The 16,531-nt window shown below is 43.2% G+C and overlaps 1 protein-coding gene across 2 annotated transcripts in view; it reads left to right on the top strand.

Moving 5' to 3' along the window:
• BCAR3 (breast cancer anti-estrogen resistance 3) overlaps nucleotides 1-16,531 on the top strand; it is a 219,119-nt gene that overhangs the window by 109,789 nt on the left and 92,799 nt on the right. For both annotated transcript variants that reach the window (XM_005678085.3, XM_018045779.1), the window contains exon 3: nucleotides 15,330-15,369. In XM_005678085.3, coding sequence (XP_005678142.1) covers nucleotides 15,330-15,369 — 40 coding nt within the window. The remainder of the gene's footprint in view (nucleotides 1-15,329; nucleotides 15,370-16,531) is intronic.

The following is a 16,531-nucleotide window of genomic DNA, read 5'->3' as shown; positions in this document are numbered from 1 at the left end:
CAGTGCATATAATATGCCCCTGTGTGGCATGGGAAAGTAACTTCATTTTTTTTAATTTATTTTTATTTTTAATTGGAAGATAATTGCTTTACAATGTTGTATTGGTTTCTGCCATACAACAACATGAATCAGCCATAAGTATACATATGTCCCCTCCCTCTGGAACCTCCCTCCTACCCCTCTAGGTTGTTACAGGGCATCAAGTTGACCTCCCTATGTCATACAGCAAATTTCCGCTAGCTGTCTGTTTTACATGGGGCTTCCCAGGTGGCTCAGTGGTAAAGAATCTGCCTGCTAATGCAGGAGATGATGGTTCAATCCCTGCATTGGGAAAATCCCCTGGAGAAAGGAATGGCAACCCACTCCAGTATTCTTGCCTGGGAAATCCCATGGATAGAGGAGCCTGGTGGGCTACAGTCCATACAGTCTCGAAGAAGAGCTTGGTGGGCTACAGTCCATGGAGTCACAAGGAGTTGGACACAGCTGAGTATGTACTAATGGTAGTTTTATTCCTAGTTTTTTAAAGAAATCTCCATACTGTTCTCCATAGTGACTGTATCAGTTTACATTCCCACCAAATGTGCAATAAGGTTCCTTTTCTCCACATCCTCTCTAGCACTGATTGCAGGTTTTTTGCTGATGACCATTCTGACCAGTGTGAGATGGTACTTCACTGTAGTTTTACCTTGCGTTTCTCTAATAATGGGTGATGTTGATCATATATTCCCGTGTTTATCGGCCATCTGTGTGCCTTCTTTGGAGAAATGTCTACCTAGGCCTTCTGCCCATTTTTTGATTGGGTTGTTTGTTTTTCTGATATTGAGTTGCATGAGCTGCTTGTATATTTTGGAGGTTAATCATTTGTCTGTTGCTTCGTTTGTGTTTATTTTCTCCCATTCCAGGGGTCGCTTTTTTTCCTCTGGTGTATAGTTTCCTTTGCTGTATTTTTAAATTTAATTAGGATAAAGTAACTCGTTATTGCAACTTTAATGCGATTCCCAGTATCAGTAGAGAAACTGTCCATCTAACTACGCGCTAGCTCCTGTTTTCCCAAGTGATGTCATTTCTCCACTCACCAGGCCAGTCCTGTCTTAAGCATCTAGTTCTTCACTTTCCCATAAGCAGCTGGAAATGACCTTGTGGTCCACTCTCAGTCCTCTTGGTTATCTCCCTGGTTAACCTCCTCTCTGGCATTTCAAACGTGTCCAGAGAGATTCATTTGCAGTTGAGGCAGCCAGCTTCTCAAGACCACTTTGAAAATATCTAGTCTCAGAGGGGCTAGGGAGCTAGCCGCTGGCCTGACAGCAGTGACCTTCCACTGCTAAGGGAGTTCTGTCTGCGGCCATCACTGCTCGGTCACAGGCCTGTGGCTGTATTATCTCCTTCGTGAGGAGGCCCGTCAGTCCAAGAACAACATTTCTCTCATGTTCCCTCTCTCTCTCCAATGTTATTCTTCCCTTGATGAACCCATGGAGTGTGGTGGGAAGGGTTAAAGTCTAGATCTGCATAGTGGTGAGAACTCACACACACACACATACACAACTCATTCATTCAAACCAGCATTGATTGAGCAGCTGTACTCTGGGGCTACAGAGGTGAATAAAATAAAATATGGTCCCTATTCTCAATGAGATCATAGTCCAGTAAGGGAAATAAACAGGCATATACATAATGTATTGAATTATTATTTATTATAGTAAAGTTTTATAACAAATAATTGTAAGTCAATATAATGTGTACTCCTGTAAATGTTTTATAATGCCTAGAAAATAAGTGGCGATGAGATGTTATTAATTCTGTGAGTTGGTGGGGAGGGAGGAAGGGGAAAGATGGAAATGAATAGAAAGACGATGGGGACTCTCTAGACTTCTTGGTTCAGGGAATTCCAAATAGTTTGGATTTGTTGGAGTGTAAGGAGCATGGTGAGGAGATGAGGCTGGTGAGATGGACAAGGCCTTCGAATCATGGATAGCGTCTAAAAAAATATAAGATGAGAATGCTATACTCTCCGACATCAATCTTACCTGAAGGAACATGGGTTTAGTCTGGAATATTGGCCAGTGGAAGCAAAATCTTAATAGATTCAAAGCCTCTTGCTATCGCTTCCTCCCCCCCACAGCTTCCCAAGGTGTTGCCATGTTGATAGAACTTCATGCTGGAGGGCAGATGACTGAGGGCTCCAAGTTCCAAGGCCATGTCCCCATGCATGTAGGTGGAGCTTGTCAACAAAGGGCAAACTTCCTCCCAGTTATTGGGTTCACCTTTCCTGACTGTTGATGGGCCCTTGTATGTGGGTTGGTTAAGGATGGTGAACCAGTAGTCCCCTAGGCTACAGTGTTCGTCCTCTTTGGCACCACTGCTACGTGTGAAGAAGCCCGTTGGTCACACTCGTCTTAAGTCTTTTTGGATTGCATTTCAGTTAAATGTTCTAGGAATGAGGTCATTTGTAGTAAATGGATACCCGCAAGCTAGCACTCCATTCAGACGTATAAACCTTCTAATCCCTCACCTCAGTAAGTTTTAAGCTGATGATTTTTGCAGTGCCTTCATATCTGGGAACCACGCTTTACTCAGCAGCTTTGTATAGATTCTTTGTGTGTTCCACAGTCATCATTTGTGAATCATGACCGTTTTCTTCCCCCTTTTCCAATTCTTACACTTTTTATTTCTTTTGCTTATTTAAATGCACTGACTAGGGCCTCCAGGACAGTGCATCAAAGCAATAATAGTGGACATCCTTATCTTGTTTCTGATCAGTTGATTGGTTTTAGTAATGATTCTAATACTTCATCATTAAGAATGAGGTTTTTACCAGATATATTTGTCCTTTTTTATTTCTAGTTTGTGATGAGTTAGCTTTTTCCTTGCTGAGATCATGAAAAATTGGTGGTATTTTTTTAATTCCTCTTCCTCCCCCCATTAATTAGAAGCCCCAAATGATTTTTCCTTTAATCTGTTAATGTGGCGAATAGATTTTCTCAAGTCAAACTGACACTGTATTCCAGGAGTCAACCCAGTTTGATTATGATGTATTTTTATGCATTCTTGGATTCTTAAAATTAGGTATATCAATATTTTGTTTTAGGATTTTTTTTGTATCTCTTCATGTGTGAGATTAACCTATAGTTTTTCTTTTATTAACCTGGTATCCTTTAGTATCAAAATTATAATATCCTCTTTTTCAAATTTCTTGAGGAGTTTATATAATTCTCATAGTAATAAGTTCCAAAGTTTTGGCAGAACTTCCTGGTTAGAAAAACCATCTAGATCTGTAGCTGTTGAACAACTGACTCAGTTTTTTAATTGTTATAGATAGGACTCTTCAGGTTTTCTGTTTGAGTCTATTTTAGTAGTATTTTCCCAGGAATTTGTTTTTTCCCTAATCTTTCAAATTTATTGGTGTAAAGATGTTCATAGTGTTCTCTTACTGAGCTCTCTTGTATCTGTGGTTATGTGCTGTGTGTGCTCAACCATGTCCAACTCTGTGACCCCAAGCCTGTAGCCCGCCAGGCTCCCCTGTCCATGGAATTCCTGCCAGGTTCCTCTGATTTTTCCGGCAGGAATACTGGAGTGAGTTGCCATTTCCTCCTCCAGGGGATCTTCCTGACCCCAAGGATCTCTGATTATACCCCCACTTTATTTCTCTGCTGTTTTGTGCCTTCTTTCATTTTCCCCCTAGATTATATCTGTCGGAGGTTTATTTTATTAGGCTCCTGAAGAACCAGGCTTCATTTGTTGCTCCCTTACTGTATCTTTTTTCTTTTAATTTCTGCATTAAAAAAATCTTTAGTCTATTTTTAAAATGTTTGTTCTGTTCTCTTAACTTAAGCTGTTGCTGCTGCTGCTAAGTCACTTCAGTCGTGTCCGACTCTGTGTGACCCCAGAGACGGCAGCCCACCAGGCTCCCCCGTCCCTGGGGTTCTCCAGGCAAGAACACTGGAGTGGGTGAAGGGGAAGTCGCTCAGTTGTGTCCAACTTAAGCTAGAAATAGTTAATTTCAGTCTTCTCTAAAAGTTAGCATTTAAGGCTCTAGTTTTTTCCAAAATAACCACTTTGATTGTATCCTACATGTGCTATATCCTACATTGTGCAAATGTGTCTTGAGTTTAATCTGGTTAACAGTTACCATGTTTGGTGATACATTTGGGTTTATAGCTACCTCTTATTCTGTGTGTCTGTACTGTTCATACATTTTTCTTAACTATGGTAATTTTTTTAACTGCCTTATTTTGAATTGTCTTTAAAAAAAAACAAAATCTCTATTCTTATTCATTTAATGGTTAGTTTAAAAATACCTTTAAATGACTTTATACAACATAATAGAGTAAAACAATACCTTTCCTTCTTCCCGAGCACTGCAGGATTTAGAACATGCGCTTCGGGCACCTTCCACTTGGCTCCTATGTCAATGTTGCCCTGTGTTTTAGTTTGTCTTTTAAAATTGTAGTTAGTTACACATGCCATAAAATTTACCTTCTAACCATTTTTAGGTGCATGGTTCAGTAATGTTAAGTACATTCACATTGTTGTACAACCAGTCTCCAGAATACTCTTCAGCTTGCAAAGCTGAAAATCTGCACCCATTAAACAGCAACTCCCCATTCCCTGCCCTCCGCACACCCTCCCCACCCAGCCCCCCGCCCCTGGCCACCACAATTCTACTTGCTGACTCTATGATTTTGACTACTCGCTCATATAAGTGACATCTTTATGGGTATTTGTCTTTTGTGACTGGCTTATTTCACCTACCATATTGTCCTTAAGGTTCTTCTGTATGCTAGCATATGTCAGAATTTTCTTCCTTTTTGAGGCCAGATGATACTCCATGATATAGAGCACGCTGTGTATATAGCACATTTTGTTTATCCATTCATCTGTTGATGGACAGTTGGGTTACTTCCTTCGGCTTCTGTGAATAATACTGCTCTAAACGTGCACAAATATCTCTTCAAAATCCTTGCTTTCAATTTTGGGGGTATATATTCAGAACATAAATTGCTGGATTGTATGGAAATTCTACTTTTACTTTTTGAAGAGCCAACATACCATTTTCCAGGGCAGCTGTACCATTTTACATTCCCACCTGCAGTGCACTGCTGCCGCTAAGTCGCTTCAGTCCGACTCTGTGCGACCCCACAGATGGCAGCCCACCAGGCTCCCCCATCCCTGGGATTCTCCAGGCAAGAACTCTGGAGTGGCTTGCCATTTCCTTCTCCGATGCATGAAAGTGAAAAGTGAAAGTGAAGTGGCTCAGTCTCTTAGCGACCCCATGGACGGCAGCCCACCAGGCTCCTCCATCCGTGGGATTTTCCAGGCGGGATTGATTTCAGTTTCTCCACATGCTTACCAGCACTTGACTGTTTGTTGTTTAACTCCACGGATTAGACATTGTCTTGTCGTCACCGTCAGTGCTGTTTTAGAGCTGCCTGTATATTTATCAGCTTCTCTGTGCACCGTTCAGTCTTAGACCCTAAGTTTTCCTTCTGGCATCCTTTCCCTGCTTCCTGAAGGGTCTTCTCTACTTTTATTTGTCTCTGATTGTCTTTATTCACCCTTGTTCTCAGTGGTTTTCCGGGCAAGAAATTTTGTGCTCCTCCCTTTCCCTTTTGGCTGATGAAAAGCTCCTGTCAGTCTAATTGTCATTGCTGTCAGGCAACCTTTCTTGGCTCTTCTGCTGCTTTCAGGATCTTCTCTTTGTTTTTGGTAGTCTGTAACTTCCTTAAAATGTGTTTATTTCTGTTTTATACTGCTTAGGACTCATGGGATGCCTGAATCTGATAATTAGCATTTTTCATTAACTTTGAAGGTTTCCCATCATTATTTGACTGTTGCTTTTGCCTTTCTCTGTTCTCTCTTTCTAGAGTTCTGGTTAAATATAAGTAAACCTTTTCATTCTACCTTCTGTGTCTCTTTTATATTTTCCCTGACTCTTTCTCTGCTGTTTTGTATAATTTATTTATTTAAATTCATAAATATTTTCTCTAGTCATGTCTGGCTTATTTATAAGATTATTTTTATATCTAGATGTGTGATCAATTTTTTAAAAATTTCTAGATGTTAGATTATTTTTGTATCTGCCTGTTTATTCTTGAGTCACATTTTTTATTCCATCTTTTAAAAAAATTATCATGCATCATTATTTTATAGCTTACCTCTGAAATTTCAATATCTGAATTCTTTAAGGATCTCAATCTGCTGTCATTTCTGCTAATTTTGGAGACTGTCATTGGGGTTTGTTTTCTGATGTATGTAATTATTTCTAAAAGGGAGTTTATATTTAACCAAACTTGTGGATATCCTGCGTAGCTTTCTGTTGATGAAGTTTTCCTCCAGAAAGCACTTTTACATTGTTCCCTGACTAATTAATGGTGCCACTAACCCAGACACTTTAATATTTTTCTCAGTGTTGTATTCTCTATCGAAGCAGGTCATATGAATTTGCATCCCAAAGGATGACTTGTGGTTTACGCATTCCTAGGGGAGACTATGACTACTGCTATTTTTCCATCAGAGTCTGTGGTGGAGAGAGTAGCTCTCCTTGGTTTCCTTTGCTGGAGCATGTTTTTTGTTGCGTTGTATTTAGCACATTCCTTCTGTGGTGGGTGGTGTCGTCCTGGTCTGATCGTTCTAGCATTATGAGGGATAACTTCAGAGTTAGTTGCTCCGTCTTGCGGACCCAGGGCTTAGCCTCCCTGCTTTCCTCCTTATCTTTTTGTTGTTGTTCACATTTTGTGTTCTTAATTTGTTCTCCTTTTGTGTCTGTCTTACATATATGTCTGTGTTTCCTGAGACTTTCCCTTTCTTGTGACTTCAACAATATATTTGAAAATACATTTGTAATTTGATTATCATTTAGATTTGAAACTACCTGGTCTGCCAGGTTAAGCAAATGAAGGTCCCAGGGTGGAACTTTATATTTTTCTGAGTCTTTATTTGTATATAAGGTGGTTAATTGTGCATTATATGTTCATTTGTCCTTGCCCTTGTTTATTTATTAATTGGCTACTATATGACAAATACTTTGGTACGTGATTAGTATACATTGATGAGCAGGACAGAAGCAGCCTCTGACTTCACAGAGCTTACAGCCCTGAGGAAAAGACATAAACAAGCAGTGGCAGGTGAGGCGGGGTGATGGAGGAGACCAAAGCGTTATGTAAAACTGGGCTCTCTTATCTAGCTTCTGCATAGCGCCTTTGTTTTATTGTTCCCTGGTTTTCCTTCATGAGTTAACTATTTTTGCTGGCATGAAGGGATTACTTAAATATTATATTTTATTATACTCTAAGGGAAGAATTTCTGTGTTCATAGTTTGAAGGATGTGAAAGACCCCGGAAAATAACGATCTGTTGAGAAGGAAGGAGAGCTTATTCGGGATACTCAGTAGCTAGATGGCAGCAGTCATGTGTGCACTACCAACCGTGGGAAATGGGTGGTAAAGGGATACAGTCTTACTAATTCAGATCCTGGTAGTCCGCTCACTCTAGTGCTTGATCCTGGTAGTCCGCTCACTCTAGTGCTTGATCCTGGTAGTCCGCTCACTCTAGTGCTTGAGGCAAGCATGCGCGTGTGCTCAGTCATGTCTGACTCTTCGCAACCCCATGGACTGTAGCCCGCCAGTCACCTCTGTACATGCCAAGAATACTCGTGTGGGTTGCCTTTTCCTCCTCCAGGGCATCTTCCTGACCCAAGCATGGAACCCACATCTTTTGCGTCTCCTGCATTGGCAGGCAGAATCTTTACCACTGCGCCACCTGCAAAGGTGTTTGCTAATTCATTCTTAGCAAAGGTATTGAGTCCCTACCAAGGGCTAGGCACCATCTACCCGGTTCCCTTAGAAAGAATTCAGTGAGTGTCCTTACCTCTGTCTTTCCTTTCACCCGCTGCATCCTGCCATTTACCAAGGTCTATCTATTCCCCCTTCTAGAGTGTGAGTCTCCCTCACACTCTGCCACTCTAGCCCAGGCCTACTCATCTCTTACCCAGACCCCGTAGTATACTCCCTTTAGTCTTCCTGGCTCCATCTGGACCCCACTAATCTGTTTTCCATACTGCTGCATGGAGATTTTTCTAAAACACAAATCTCTGGTTATTCTCCAGCATGAGCGCCTTCAACAGATCCCACTGCTTTCAAGATAAAGTGTAAATGTGTTTACATGGCATCCAAGCCCCTGATAGTCTGGCTTTGCCTCTTCTTCATCCTGATCTCCCAACCCCTCACCAGACCTATTACCTCCCCCAACCCTCTGCTTTCCTTAGTAGTTCTTTTACTCCTTAATTCAGCAAGTGGTTTCTGGGCAATTGCTATGTGCAGAGCACTGGGGACACCAAGGGGAACAAAGCAGAGAAAGCCCCACTCTTGCAGGATTATATTCGAGGGAATAGACAGACCATGAGCAAATAAACATATCATAAGTTATCACATAATACGGGAAAAAATGAAGCCAGATGAGGGGATAGAGTGTTGGGGTGGTGTTCATTTAGGTAGGCTGGTTAAGGAAGTGATGTTTGAGAGAGATCTGAGTGATGTGGGCCTGAGTGAGCCTTCAAGCATACACGTGCTAAGTTGCTTCAGTTGCATTTGACTCTGCGACCCTATGGAATGTAGCCCAGCAGGCTCCTCTGTCCATGGGATTCTCCAGGCAAGAATACTGGAGTAGGTTGCCCCATCCTTCTCCAGGGGATCTTCCCCACCCAAGGATTGAACTCTCATCTCTTAGGTCTCCTGCATCGGCAGGTGCATTCTTTACCACTAGCACCACCTGCAAAGCCCCTTCAAGCATATATAGGGAGACTATTCCAGGCAAAGGAGCAGCGAATGCCAAGCCACAGCAGCAGGAGCTGACTTGATGTGTTTGCACAACAGAAAGAAAAGTCAGTAGGGCTTTGGAATAGGCAACAAGTGTGTCAGTGTTCTTTTGCTGAGTAACAAGTTACCACAGACTTGGTGACCTAACATTCATTTGTCACCTCACACATTCTGTAGGGCAGAAGTCCCATGTGGCTCAGCTGGGTTCTCAGCTCAGGGTCTCACTCAAGATGTCAGTGACTGCATTCTCACCTGAGGTTCTGGGGTGGGGAGTGTGCTTCCACACTCATCAGGTTGCTGGCAGAATCCAGTTCCTTGTGGTTGTAGGACTGTGGGCTCTGGCCATCTGCCAGGGGCAGCTCTCATCTCCTGTGGGTTCTGTCTTGTCACAGACCCTCTCATAATATCATGCTGGCAACAGACTCCCTCATGTCAAATCCCCCAAGTCAGCTGACTTGTGACATTATTAACATCTGCAAAATCCCTTCACAGCAGTACCTGGATTAGTGTTTGATTAACTCATCAAGGGACAGGAATCTCAGGAAAGGGGCATCTTTGAAATTCTGCCTAACACAGGTTGGAGAGCTGGCCAAGGTCATGCAGTCCAGGGCCTCAAAGGCCACAGTGGGACCTCAAGGTTTTGTTCTGACAGGATGGGAGCTAGTAGAGGATTTTGAGCTGGGCAGTGATCTGAGTACGGATCATGCTGGCTGCTGTGTGGAGGCTGTAGAGATGGAGCAGAACTGGGGATTTGTATTGCAGAGTCCAGGTGAGAGATGATGGTGGCCAGGGCTAACAGAAAGTCAACTCCTCAGGGCTGTGGTCCGCCATATGTAGTGTATTATCACATGCTTCTCTCTTTGCCTGAGGATTTCTCATCACCACCTGCCCCACAGCTGCTTCACTGGGACAAGTCCCTACTCAGCCCTCAAACCTTAACTCAGGTGTTGCCTCAAGGCCTCTCTATGGAGCTTCCCTCCCACTGACTCTCTCTCTCTAACTTGAATTGTGCTGAGTTGGTTGATCTGTTTTCCCGCTTTGCTGCAGCCTCTCTATAAAAGCAGCACCTGTGCCTTTGCTTCTTGTATTTCCGTTGTCTGGCCTACTGTAGTTGCTTGCTGATGTTTTGGGATGAATACAATACTGAATGTGAAGTGAGCAGCCCATTTCTCTTGGATTGCTCACCTTGTAGAGGGAGATACCATTGTATAAATACCATTGCAGTAAACATACATGGAACTCCAGAGGAAGAGTGCAAATTCTGCATGTTGCTAGTGTGCATGGAGGGCTCTGGTGGCTCAGTTGGTAAAGAATCCACCTGCAGTGCAGGAGAACCAGGTTCGATTCTCTAGGTCTAGAAGTTCCCCTGGAGAAGGGAACGGCAACCCACTCCATGGTTGCCTGGAAAATCCCGTGGACAGAGGAGCCTGATGGACTACAGCCCGTGGGTTCGCAAAGAGTCAGACATGACTGAGTGACTAAACCAAACCAACGGTGTGCGTGTAGTTTAGGGGAGCCCCAGTCTGAAATAGCTGGATCTAGTTTCTCACATCCCTCCATTGTATGAAATAATCATGTTATCACAGGCGTTTCCTTTTTATGTTATATCCAAATGAACATTTGTGTGACATCACTGTTAGCCGTTAATTTAGCCTATAATATTTAAATAAGTAAACATCCATTCACTTAAAACATTATCTCATTTAAGACAGACATAGGGCACTTCCATCTCCATCTGCATTTGAACTGCTCAGAAAAGATCTATGTCAGTGAAATTCTGTTTGTGTATTCAAGGCGGAGAACCTCTTAACTCAAAATAGCAAACACTTCTAGCTCAAGTGTCCCTTTAAGAGAGAGGAAATTATTAACCTGTTTACTGATGAGAAACAAACTAAAATAGTAAATATGTGTAACATTTCTGGGACTTCCAGCGAGACATCCTCAGTATGAACTTGAGAAAGTGGGACACTGGAAAGAGTGATTTAACCAGAGTGAGCACAGTGATGTTATTTAAGACTTAATAAACTTAAGAACAGAATAACAGAGTCTGGTTTCATCCTGCTGCTTTCCTGCGGTCTGTGGATGGTGCTCTGCAGGGCAGCCTGCCTGACAGAGGGCCGATGGTGCCCACCAGACTCTCAGGGGTAGGGATGCACACAACCTCATGGATTCACATGGGTGGGGATTCATAATTGGCATAAGCAAAATAAAAAAAAAAGATTAAAAAAGCTTTTCATTTGTATTGCCAAGTTTCTCTGTTTGTTTTCTAGTGAACTCTGTTGGAGAGTATAAAGATGTGGTTTAAGGAGTGTTTGCTGTGCAGTCTTATATGAATAATTGGATATTCTATTTCAAATTAGAGGCTGGGGCTACAGGGCAACTGCTATGTTTCTAGCTTATGTCTTCTTTGTGGTTAGTTGGATTAGAGTTAGGGTTAGGCTGGCTGAGAAAGGAGACACAGCACTTCTACATTAAAATATTTGGGTTGGCTAAAAAGTTTGCTTGAGTTTTTCTGTAAGATGGTACAGAAAACCCTGACGAAACTTTTGGCCAACCCAATATACTGTTAATTTGGTTCAAGGCAATGATTTTTAAGGCTTTGGGGTTTATAACATACTCTCTTCGTCTTCCTTCCCTTGCCTCTGAAAAGGATGAGCAGAGGAATGCAATCTGCCTGCAGTGCAGAAACCACAGCAGACATGGGTTTGATCCTTGGGTTGGGAAGATCCCTTGGAGAAGGAAATGGGAACTCACTCCAGTACTCTTGCCTGGAGAATCCCCATGGACAGAGGAGCCTGGCAGTCTACAGTCCATAGGGTTGCAAAGAGTCGGACACGACTGGAGCAACTTAGCACTCACACAGTGTTCTGCTTACAGAATGAACAGAGCTTTCTTAGCAGGGTTCACTTGGGGGGTGGGGTCGGGAGGAGACTTCAGTTTTCATCCCTAACCAGCACCTCCTGTTTCCTTCTCTTCTGCCAAGAGAAGTGTGTGTGGTGGAGGATCAAATGGGAACACTGGAGTCCATGCAAGCCTGGGGGGATGCTGGGGAGAACACCCCAGGCTCCTCTGTGCTGGGGCCACTGGGCAGGAGAGCAGGGTGGTGGGGAGAGCAGGTATGTTACCGAGCTGGGTCCTTGGACTCTTTAACCAATAGAAACTGATAAGAGGTCAGCCAAGAATTTCAGGCAGGGTTCTTCTGATGCCACAGGAGGGGGTGAAAACAAGCAACAGGCGCCCTTGCTCACCAGCCCCCGGTGGGGGAGAGCTGGTCCCGTAAATGGGGTGAGGGGAAGGAAAGCCTGGTGGGTTGGGCTAGAAGGGGGATGCAGATGATCTTCCAACCCCCTTGGTCCTGCTGGGTGCAGAGGGCATGCGCAGTACGCTGCTTTTGCTCCCAGCAGCCCAGAAATGGCAGCTGAGTTTGGGCCTTTTTGTATCATGCTGTTCAGGACCTGCCCCAACCATGGGCAGATGCAGTTATTTTTAGTCCCTTATGGTTTTTTGTATTCTGCTGCTCCAGGTGATATTTATCTGGATACAAACACTTGCAGTAAAGGGTCCCAGGTCCCAGCCTGTATCTCAAGGGCCACCTGCCTGGAGGTGACCCCACCTCTGAATGGGGACCCTAACTGACTGCAGCTGGGGCTGCCTCAGGAACCAGCCAGACACAGCGCCCAGCCTGAGCCGTGTTGCTTACCACACCCTCTTCCCAATAGAGCTTGAGGGGTCTGTCCTGATAGAAGGAGCTCAGTTTTCAGGTCTATCTCTAGAAAAGAGAGAGAGGAATATTTCAGCTTTCGAAAGGTGAAAGGGAAAGGATTTTTACAGGTAAATCTGGTGAGAAGAGCAGATCCTGGGCAAAGTTCTAAAAAGAATTTATTAAAAGAATGACTTTTGAACACCTAAAAAAAGTTAAAATTACAGATCATGACTATGTGGTCTTGGTATTTGGAAGCTATTTCCTCCAAAATGAGTGAAATGAAGCTCAGGGAAAATATCTGACCTTGTTAGTTGCCAATGAAAAAAATTCCAGTGAAAAATTAAAATTTTAGAAGACACATGGAATCCTCCACCATGAGCTTGACAATTCCCTATAGGCAGTAACTTCTAACGAGATTAGTGATGATATTAACAAATGTGATTTTTTTTTTTTACATTATAATGAATTGGATCAAAATTTGGCAGATCTGCGTAACTCAGTGAACCAATATTTTCCAGAATAGTGGTTAAAGAATCAGACATGGACAAAAGATCCATTCAAAGTGCAGGACAGATGGAAAAGAGTAAGAGAGATGGCCTCAGAGTCCACAGCTAACCTTTAAGAAATTATTACTTGTCAAGGTTTGGTATATTCTTAAAGTAGAACATCCATAATTATATGAAAAACCTATTAAAGTATCCCTCCCTTTTCAATTACATAACTTCATGAAGGGGGATTTTCTTCGTTTGTTTCAACCAAAACATATCACAACATTTTGAATGCTGAAGTAGATATGAGAATTCACCTGTCTTCTAGTAAACCAGATGTTAAAAAGATCTGCAAAAATAATGACAGCGTCACTATTCTCACTAAATTTTTGCTATAAAAACATGTTTTTATAAAAATGTTGTTTATGTAAATATTTTAATGGATTTACCTTTAAAGTGTGAATTCACAAACACCTTGAAAATTTCTCAGGTTTAATTTCTAATATCAGTAATCAGTAGATATAACCCACATGAACAAAATTTTTCAGAGTCCTCAATTATTTAGTGTGGAGAGATTCCCAGGACCAAATCATTGCTATAAACAGCACACACCTACACTGTTATCCATGCATTAAGACACACATGAATGAGTGTATATAATGGACGTTTTAGAACATACCTAAAAATAGACACTTGAAAAAGATGAGAAGCAGCGTCCAAGTGGCTGTAACATCTTTCTGCACTCCCAGGGCCAGACCACTGGACTGGATGATTAGCATGAGACTGGATGCCTATAAGCCTAAAATGTTGCTTCAGTAGAAACCCAGGAGTTTGAGAACTTAAAAGGGAGCTTGGCCAAAGCCCTGCTGACGAAGTTTATAGTCCCTCGCCATGTGGTCTCATGGTCGCAAAGCCTGGAAACATCAGCTTGATGTCCAGACTGCAGAAGGAGAGCTGGTGACCCAGCACAGCAGACAGACTCGGCCGCTTTGGGAAAAGATGCCTGATGAACAAACACAAGCTTAGTGGCAAAGAGTATGCTTAGTTTTAAGGCTCTGAAAGACTGATTTATACTCCTCTTTGATGGAAGTGCACCAGGGACTCTGAGCTTAAGCCCTTCTCAGATACTTTGGCCTTACAAAGGGACTCATTTCAGAAGCTCATGTGCTCCCACAGCCTAGAGGAGCGTCTCCGAAGCCAGCCTGCCTCTGTGTGCATGCCCTGTGTGCAAGACTCAGTGGACAGACCAGTCCAGGAACAGCTCTGAGGATGGGGTCCATTTTACAACAAGATGGGCTGCCCCTGAGCTGTGGGAGCCACTCCTTGTGTCCAAGCAGGGGTCCACTGCCCCTGTTCAGGACAGAAGTGCTACCGTCTCCCGGGGGTCTCTCCACAGAGGGAAGTGTCCAAGCCCCTGAGGGTCTGGGCTTGAGCTCATTCTTCCGGAGGCGGCTGCCTGTGGGTGGGGATCCCCCACCTCCTGAGGGCCGTGTGCTTTCTGTAGATATGCTGACAACCTCCCCACCAGCTTAAGAGCCACTCTGTTCTTTAAAAAGTGATCTCATCTCTTCAGGGGAATGTGTTGATTTTGTGAAGTTTAAGTCTCTAAAGGCACCGTCTTTTCACATCCTGTGTTATGGTGGGCACCTTGCCCTAACTCTGCCAGTATTGGAAGCATCAGCTGTCACGTGTCCCCCTCCCTTCCTTTGCCTAAGATCCTCTTACACTGTAATGAATCAGCCTCCTCAGTGACACTGTTGCTGTTTATTTTTACCTGTCTGGTTAATCCTAACAGTATTATAATAGATCTGAGCAGACGTTAGGTGGGGAGAGAAAAAACACTGGGGTACCAAAGAAAATTAGAATGAGTTGTTCAGCTTGATAGCAAAAGACAAAGGGGATTTAGAAGCAGAGCTGGGTTCAAACTTCACCTATCTGGGTGCTGGGTGACCTTGGGCAGCTGTCCTCCCCACCTGAGCTTCTGTTTTCTGCCAAAGAGGGTGTGGCACAGCCGCCTGGTCCAAAGTGCTGCGGGGCCCTGCTTTATTGGTGTCTGTTACTCCTCACAGCTCTTTAGCTCAGAGTTTTAGGCTGATTTTTATGCTTTAGTGACTCTAGAATTACTAGCCATAAATAGTCTAATATTTGGGGCTTGAATTTTACAGGAAAACACGTGTCTTTTCTAACTTCCTGGCTGTGGATATTGTCTGGGAGGTGGACTCATCTTAATAATGTGAATGAACAGGGTGAAATAATGTTAGATACATTGTACCCAGTGTGAGAATGAGTTGTTCCCAATTGTTCTCATGTTTGTATTTTCTCTTTTCAGGGATCAGCATCTTCTGGACCCAACTCTGGAATATGTGAAGGTAGGAACCCAGGATTTAACATGTGGTTAGGGACCCTGTGGTAACAGGCCTCCCATTTCTAACACAATGTTGTCCTCTGGCTTGTGTAGGAGGCCGGTTAGATTGAAACCACCAGGACATAATTTGACTTTCTTGGGCCTGTAGTTATCTCTGCAGGGCTCTTATGTCACCCTGTTATATATTTATAAACTTTCCCCCTTGTCTGAAGCCCTGGGAACCAGATGCGTTTTAAAAATTTGGAGGTAATATGGTACATCTATCTAACCTCTAAAGGGGGCTAGAGTCACCATCCCATGATGAAACTCATTACTACAACAGTTTAATGTAAGAATATTCACACAAAGTGAGATGAATAGACTACAGATGATTTTGTGTAAATCACATTATGTTTTTGTCACCAAATGAGCTAGGGTTTGTTGTGCTGCCAAATGAGTTATTTAAAATGTTTCCGTTTTCAGAGTTTTGGGATTTTGGAATGGTAGATGAGGAACTGTGAACTTGTGTTTGTCTTCAGTGGAGGAGTGAAGGGTCTCTATGAGACTTTATTTTACGTATTTATTTTTGGCTGTGATGGGGCTTCGTTGCTGCACTCCGGCTTTTCTCTGATTGCAGTGAGTCGGGGCCACTCTGTAGCTGTGATGTGCAGGCTTTTCACTGTGGTGGCCTCTCTTGTTGTGAAACACCGGCTATGGGGCTCCAGGTTCAGTAGTTGCTGCTCCCGAGCTCCAGAGCACAGGCTCAATAGTTAAGGCGCACGGGCTGAGATGCTGTGCAGCACGTGGGATCTTCCCGGATCAGGGATCGAACCTGTGTCTCCTGCGTTGGCAGGTGGATTCTTTACCACTGAGCCACTAGGGAGCCTTTCTGAGCCATCCTCTCCATCTCAGTAGCCACCCTCTTCTTCAGTGGCTAGTTGGTGCCTATGAGCAGTATAATTCTTTTACTTTCCAGTGGGACTGACATTCAATGTATCTGAATACTCAATACTTCTTTTTTTTTCCCAATACTTCTAAACAAGTTTTAGAATGCCTTTCACTTCCTGCTTCTGCCACACACACCCAGTTTTCAGGTGTGTATATTTGTTTGGTTTTATTTTGAGAACTGTGATTATGTCCGGCACCTACTACAGAAAAGAGAACTCTCATCTGTCATGACAAAATGT

The sequence above is a fragment of the Capra hircus genome, chromosome 3, assembly GCF_001704415.2.
Source record: "Capra hircus breed San Clemente chromosome 3, ASM170441v1, whole genome shotgun sequence".
NCBI lineage: Eukaryota > Metazoa > Chordata > Mammalia > Artiodactyla > Bovidae > Capra > Capra hircus.
This window is presented reverse-complemented; position numbering and strand designations above follow the sequence as displayed.